The sequence below is a fragment of the Epinephelus fuscoguttatus genome, linkage group LG19 (assembly GCF_011397635.1).
Source record: "Epinephelus fuscoguttatus linkage group LG19, E.fuscoguttatus.final_Chr_v1".
Lineage (NCBI taxonomy): Eukaryota > Metazoa > Chordata > Actinopteri > Perciformes > Serranidae > Epinephelus > Epinephelus fuscoguttatus.
In genome coordinates this window covers 269,036-276,888 of record NC_064770.1, presented here as the reverse complement: position 1 = coordinate 276,888, position 7,853 = coordinate 269,036, and the positions used below count along the sequence as shown (strand labels likewise).

At 36.2% G+C, this 7,853-nt stretch overlaps 1 protein-coding gene across 2 annotated transcripts in view; it reads right to left on the bottom strand.

Moving 5' to 3' along the window:
• Positions 1 to 4,616: 4,616 nt before the first annotated feature.
• The window catches only part of trpm4a (transient receptor potential cation channel, subfamily M, member 4a), a 171,521-nt gene continuing 168,284 nt past the window's right edge, over positions 4,617 to 7,853 (bottom strand). For both annotated transcript variants that reach the window (XR_007447791.1, XM_049560180.1), the window contains one exon: positions 4,617 to 7,615. Coding sequence is in view for 1 of the 2 variants with exons in the window: in XM_049560180.1 (XP_049416137.1) it covers positions 7,590 to 7,615 (26 nt within the window). In the remaining variant the exon portion in view is untranslated. The remainder of the gene's footprint in view (positions 7,616 to 7,853) is intronic.

Genomic DNA, 7,853 nt, shown 5'->3' with positions numbered 1-7,853 from the left:
TTGTATTTATTTTCATCTACATAACATAGTTATCATCACGTGGCATATTTATTTAAGTAAGTTACTTAACAAACATACTTATTTTAACCTAAACCATATTCTTTTTCTAAGTAGGTATTTTTGCCTAAACCTAAAGTAACTGGTGAAACCTACATTTCCTGTGAATCGAGAAGTGAAAGGACACATGTTGCATGAAACAAGGGCTAACTCGGGCGTCATGGTTTATAGTGTTGGGCCACTGACCAAGTTACCATATTTAACTAGCTGGGAGTGAAAACGTGCTGGATGACCACTGGTTTTATTCTGCTGACAATAGCAGTAGCTGCTGGAGACATTATGTTTTTGAAATGTCCTTCGGTCTGTCCATACGTCTGTCCCATCCTTGTGAACATGATATCTCAAGAATGCCTCAAGGAAATTTCTTCAAATTTGGCGCAATTGTCCACTTGGACTTGGTCATAGGTCAAAGGTCAAGGTCTTTGTGACCTCATCTGTCTCATTCTTATGAACGTGATACCTTGAGGGTTTTCTTCAAATTTGGCACAAATGTCCACTTGACCTCATAAAATGTGTTTTTGGCCATAACAAAAGAATTCATATGCTAATTATGACAAAACTTCACACAGATGTCTAACAGGATAAAATAGGTCAATGGTCAACTTTGCTGTGACATCATAATGTTCTGCATAAACACTTTTCTGGCCATTACTCAATGTCATATCTCAGGAACAGAGGGGGGAATATTTAATCAGATACTTTATTGGTGACACTCATCTTGGGTGCCCACCTTGAAACTGTGCTGATTTTACAGATGCTCTGTGCTGCCAGTGGGAAGATGTGTATGAAGCATTCATATTTTCACAAACATGGATGTAAACTGTAAGAGAACCTTGACTGGTGTGCGGAGGCATACAACCAGGAGGTGGTAATTCTAGCTGTCACCTAATACTATGTTTTGGCCAACAAAGAAATATAGCTATAGGCTAGGAGTCTAACAAAAGTTATGCGTGTGAGAAGCTCGTGTTCAATGCATCTTGGTGCATGAAGGCATGGCTCTGCAAGTAGGAGAACTTAGATGTTATTGCCTCAGTTAACTACACTAACCATTAACACTGATTAGACATCCATATAAAAGGTGGCACATTTTCCCTGTAAGTCCAGATCAAATAAGAACTTGCAAGAATAAGTCACCTGGGGTTGATTTTCTTGATGGAATGCTATTGAAACCCCAGTGATTACAGATATAATGAATCTATGTCTCACTAAAAATATATGGCCACGGGGATGGAAAATTGCAAAAATGATACCAATACCAAAAAACAAAAAGTTGCAGTTTTCTGAGTCAAATAGTCAACCTTTAAGTTTATTGCCAATTCTAAGTAAAATAATGGAAAGAGTCATGCATGAGCAAATTCAGTCATATTTTTCTTATAACAACTTATTTTCACCATGCTTATAGGGAAAAATACTTCACGGCAACAGCTTTGACCCAAATGTTTGACGATTGGTGTAATGATCTCGAGCAAAAGAAAATGATCGGAGCTGTTTTTCTTGATTTTTCTGCAGCCTTCGATATTCTTGATCATGAATTATTATTAGGAAAATTGAGTTCTCGTCCTCAGCTTTATTAACAATTAAAAGTTATCTGAGTGAAATATGGCAAATGGTTTATTTTAATGGAAGTCAGTCAGATTTAAAACAGGTCAAACATGGAGTACCCCAAGGAAGTTGCCTTGGACCTCTTTTGTATTCTATTTTCACCAGTGATTTCCCCTTGGCATTAAATACAGCTCACATGGCAATGTATGCTGATGATACAACAATGTATTTAACTGGAAGAACTATTGATGAATTAAATGAAAATTTAAGTGAAGAAATGAAGTTGGTTTCAGAGTGGGTTAGCTGTAATAAACTTATTTTGAATGTACAAAAAACAACCAGTATGGTTATTGGATCAAAATATTCATTGCGTTCAAATCCAAAGCTTGATATTACAATTAATAATCAATCCATCAAACAAGTGAATGAAGTTAAATTACTAGGGATTAGATAGATAGATAGATAACACATTATCATGGGATATACATATTAAGAGAATAATAACTAACATTGGAAATATTCTTTCTATGACTAGAAGATGCTCTAAAAATTTAACAACACAAACCACTAAACTGGTAATCCAAGCTTTGGTTTTGTCACACATGGATTCTTGTACAGTTGTTTGGTCCAATGCCTCACTAGCCAACATCAGAAAACTGCAACTTACACAGAATACAGCAGCATGTGTAATACTTTCCTGTGGAATGAGGACAAACATTTGTAAAATGCATGCCAGTCTCTGTTGGTTGGATGTTAAGAATAGATTGTCATATTTGTTGATGGTATTTATTAGAAATGTTATCACAACAAAGATGCCAAATATTTTTTATAGAAAATTATCTTTTAGTTCAGAGACACATAATTACTCAACTCGTCATGCTAGGGGAGGTTATTTTACCTTACCCAGAACATCTTCTAAACGTACAGTAATATACAGAGCTATGAAGGAGTGGAATGCTCTTCCTAATTATGTTATACAACAGAAAAACATGGTAACTTTTAAAATAAAACTAAGAGATTATTATTTAACTCAAAATTTCAACCATTAGTCACCACAGGTCATTTATACCTGTTCTCCGTGTTTGGGTCATGGCATATTGTGTGACAGGATATACAGTAAATGTTTTGTGATGATTCAATGTGGGAGCTTGTAATTCGGATGTTCAGTGTTCATCTTGTGTCGCGTGTGTTCTATGTATTTGTATTTGTGTATTGGTATGTATTAAGTATGTCTTGTATATGTATTGTCACTCATGAAGATGAAAAGACCCCAGGAAGAATAGTGGCTGCTTTGCAAAAGCTAATGGGGATCTTAATAAACTAAACTAAACTAAACTAAACTAAACCAATAGGCCAGATGGTGGCGCTATAATTTAGGTCAAGGAAAATTTAGTTTTGAAAGGCCACCACCCTTGCACCTTATGTGAGATTGACTTGAAAGTCGACACACCTGGTCAGGTGAAGGGGTTCTATGAAAGCCTGAAAACCCTCAAGGTCCGGCCACTACATTGTCTGCCATATAGAATTTTTTGAAAAACACCTTTTTGACATCTCCTCCTAAGGTGTAAGTCCGATTTGCACCAGACTTTCTGTGCTTCATCAAGGGATGAAGCTTTTTCAAAGTTATCAAAGACTTTTTGATATGCCATGGTGTTGTGATGATATTGACCAATGAACTTTAGGGGGGCATGGTTCAGCACATAAATGGAATTTACTCCTTAACCATCGAGCCTATTGTCACAAAACCTGTAGGAAATGTCGAAGTTTGATTCAAATCAACCGATAGGGGGTGCTACACATGCAAAAAGTTGATATCTCACAATCAGCCAGCGCTATTTGTACTAAACTTGGTTTGCATCATCTTGGGTCATATCTCAGTCATTGTACAAAATTTGAAAATGATTGCTTGAAGGGGGCATGGCTTATTACAATAAATCTAAATTTCAAGACATTTCACATTCCATACTTCAAAAAATCATAATAAATCACCAGTGGGCCCTGCAGAGCTAAATTCTTTTTTAACACATCCACTGAATTGTGACAGACTTTGCTGTACTGCAACCTATAGTCGATTCAGAAGTCCGTCACTCTATATTTTTAATAATATGTAAAAGTAATTAACATCTACATATCCAAAAGTCTTCATCTAAATGCAACCACCACTGCCACAAACATTCTTTGGATGTCACATGTTTCAAATGGTGTTGAGATCTGTTCAACAGTTAGGTCACAGTGATATTCATTGTCTTGTTATAATTTGTACTGTATGCACAACATTTTCTTTTTCATATAATTTTCAACCAAATGTCACCAAAATATTTGACAATATACCTGAAATCAGCAAAATGATGTGTGATTTTTTTCACAATTTTATCACCAATGCTTCAACTGTTTTTGATATCTCACTGTGTTTTACAGATCGACTAATGAACTTTTAAGGGGGCATGGCTCAGGAAATGACTCCACAATGTTAAGGCCAATCATCACAAACCTTGCAAGCAATGTCTTAAGAGGTACCAGGAACATATCCTGAGAGTTTCATTCAAATTGACCACTAGGGGGCACCACAAATACAAAAAGTGGGCATGCAGTAACACAAATCAGACTAGAAATCAGTAATTGATTATCCAATCACTACAAAACTTGCAGGGTATGTTGAATAATAATGAACCACATGTATTATTTTACTTTACTTGTGGTCAGTCAGTACTCTCAGTTAAAGGCAGCCACATCTGGAACAGTATACCATCAATGATACTGGACTGTAACACATATGCCATATTCAAAACACATCTAAAGAGGTGGCTTATAAGTAACCAAACCTGTAATTACTGTTAAGGTGCAGTGCATGTTTGGACATATACGTATGAGCATGCAATGAGCCGATCTTTTCTTCCTGTGTCTATTTACTATGTTTCTATTATGTCTCAATCAAACATGCAAACACTGTTAAGGTGTAGTGCTTGTTCAGGTGTGTATGTAGGAGCATGCAAAGTACCGATCTTTTTTCCTGTGCCTATTTAATATGTACTTTATTATGCAATTGACAGAACGTGGATATAAGCACTACAGCAATTTAACCCTTATTGTCCAAATATCCTCCACTAACATCCATCATAATCACAACTAGAACAATGTACTGGACTTTACATTGCTGCAGTCTCACACTCCATCTTTACACCCCAAACAGTCCCTTCTCCCCCATCTGACTATTAATTGGTTTCACTTAAAAACAGGACATAAGCGTACACATGCATAATATGCAATATGACTTTTATGCCTCATTGCGCGATTTATACTGTTAAATTGTGATTGTTATGTTTTTATTTATTGTAATTGCTTCATCTATAGTATGGTTAATGCATTTACTTTTTAGGAACTTTTGCCTGCACCATCTGGTGGGGGGGACTAGCAATATAAATCAGCACTTGGCTGCAACTGGACACATTTATGTTTTTATTTCTATGAAAATGTTCATTAATGTACACTGTCCCCCTTGAGAAAAATAAAATTGAAATTAAAATTAAAATCGGTTAATAGGGGGTGCCACAAGTTCCAAAAAATGCAATGGCCTTTGACAAAATTCAGCCATAAATCAATGAGGATTTTTTCCTAACATCACCAAACTCTGTGGATTTTTTTTTAATCAAGCCATTAAAGCATGTCCCCAAAATGTTCCTACAGTTGTCCAATAAGAAACCACAGTGCTTCCAAAGGAGAGCGTGGCCCAATAAAGATTTGGACATAAATGAATGATTATCTGTCTGATTGTCATAAAACCTGCTGGTAATCTTTAATGCAGGTGTCCTTAACTGTCAAAGGTCTTTATTCTACCCAGCTTTCAAGTTTTAAATGTCCATGCTGGCTTGAACCCCAGAATTGCCGCTTGCAGCTATATTTCCTTCTTTGTCACTCCTCCCACATTATAGTCATTGGACCCATTCTTAATATAAAATACAAATTTTTGCAGCTTTTAAAAGTCTGTGACCATGCAACATATTTTATCTCATAAATACTGATAATCATCTCACTAAATCCACTTTGTATACATATTAACAAGGCACTCTGTGGTCACATCAGGGCTCAGACCTCTAAAGCTCCTGTGTGTAAGATCTGAAAATTTCAGACTTTGGCAACTTCAGGTGGTAGGATGATACAAACATACAACAGCAGAAAGCAATGCATACTGGCACAACAGTTAAAAAACTTATGACTTAGCATATTATTTGTCCCAATTAAATGCGCCTCAAACAATATACATCTGAAATTTTTTTTAAAAAAAGTGAAACAAATAATAAAAGAGCAAACACGACACTCTTTAAACAATGACCTTGAGTCAACTGTGTATGTGTGTTTGTGTGTATGTGTGGCATCAAAAAATAAAAATAAAATTTGGCATTATGAAAGGAAATACTGGCAAAAAAAAAAAATTCCACTGAAAATTAAAACACGGGCACAAACAATTAATTTATCTTTATATGCTTTGCATTCCAATGTGATTTCAGTGACTGTCTTCTAATACTTACTTCATGTCACTCACTTTTTGAGTATCATCTTGACTTAGAATTCCGACATTTAGTCATAAGGTATGAAGATCAAAACCCAACGTTTGCAAAACATCATAATGTTAATGTCGACACAATGTGAAATTTTAATGTTGTTAGTCATTAAAAATATTATCAATCAGATATTCATTCAAACCTTGAACACAATGAGTAAGCTGTTTGACCCCAGTAAGCCTCTGGCTTTAACGTGCATCTACAGCAGTGGCTTTCATGCGTTTACCTGGAACTCCCACACAGCAAGTCTGTTTCTCTCTGCTGGCGTTTTTTTAAATAGGGCCTGATGTTAGCTATGATAGCTGACATTATCTGACAGTAGCTGATGACAGCTCTTGTTCCAGCGAACCCCTGCCAGACCAGCATAACGTCAGTTAAAAGTTAACTTTAACCAGCCAGTTTATATATTAAAAACCATAACCACACATTTTTACATATTAAAAACCAGTGAAACAGACTTAATGTACTTGCTGTTTGAGAGTTCCAGGTCAACTTATGGAAGACGGAATTACCATTTATGGTCCTTGCACCTCCCCTCAAACTCCTCCCATCCACAGACAGAAGTTTAAAACTGAAAAAAAAAGCTGTCAGCATAAAACTAGAATTACCACCTGGAAGCTGTATGCCTCCGCAAACCAGTCAAGTTGCAGTTACAGTTTACATCCATGTCTGTATAGAGTCATTTGTAGCCATGACAGTAGACAATGCTTCAAATCTAAAGGTTGCTGCCAAGAAGCTACATATTCTAAAACATGGATGCCTCACATCTTCCCCTTAGCAGCACAGAAGATCTATATGTTCAGCACGGTTTTAAGGTGGACACCCAAGATAAGTGTCATCTATTAAGTATCTGCCCAGATCTCTCCCCTTCTGTCTCTGAGATATGACGTTGAAAACATTATGATGTCACAGCTAAGTTGACCTTTGACCTTTTGGCTATAAAATGTTGGCACTTTATCATTTTATCCTATTAGACATTTGTGTGCAATGTTGCCATAAATAGTGTATGAATTCTTGACTTAAGGCCACAAACTGTTTTGTGAGCTCACTGTGATCTTGACCTTTCACCACCAAATTTTAAGCAGTATATATGGTTGAGTGTAGACGTTTGTGCCAAATTTATTCCCTCAAGGTGTTCTTGAGATACTGCGTTCACGAGAATAAAACAAACACAAGGTCACAGTGACCTTGACCTTTGACAACCAAAACCTAACCTGTTTATCATTGAGTAGAAGTAAACATGAGTGCCAAATTTGAGGAAATTTCATCAGAACACATGAGTATGCAAAAATAAATAATTATAGTCTGTTTTATTTTTCCAGTGGAATTGTTTTCAGTGCCAATGTGTCCTTCTGTATTGCCAGAATTTATTGTCATAGCCAAAACTTTGTGTCACTGCTGTAGCTCCATATGACCCTGGAGTGCAGGGAGTCACCTTGGAGACAGTGGAGTCAAATCTACAATAGAAGAAAAAACAATAATCAATATCAAATGAGATCCTTCAACAACAACAAAGATTAATTATCCGTGGTGGCAAAGAACACAAAAACAATTCAGTCTGATCCAGATGCTACAGACACAGCACCTTGGGAAGTATGGAACTAGAACAGTCTCAAAATGAATAAGTGCACACAGAAATTAATAAATGCACAAAAAAGGATTCACAAATGTATATTCACAAATTGTGTATTATAA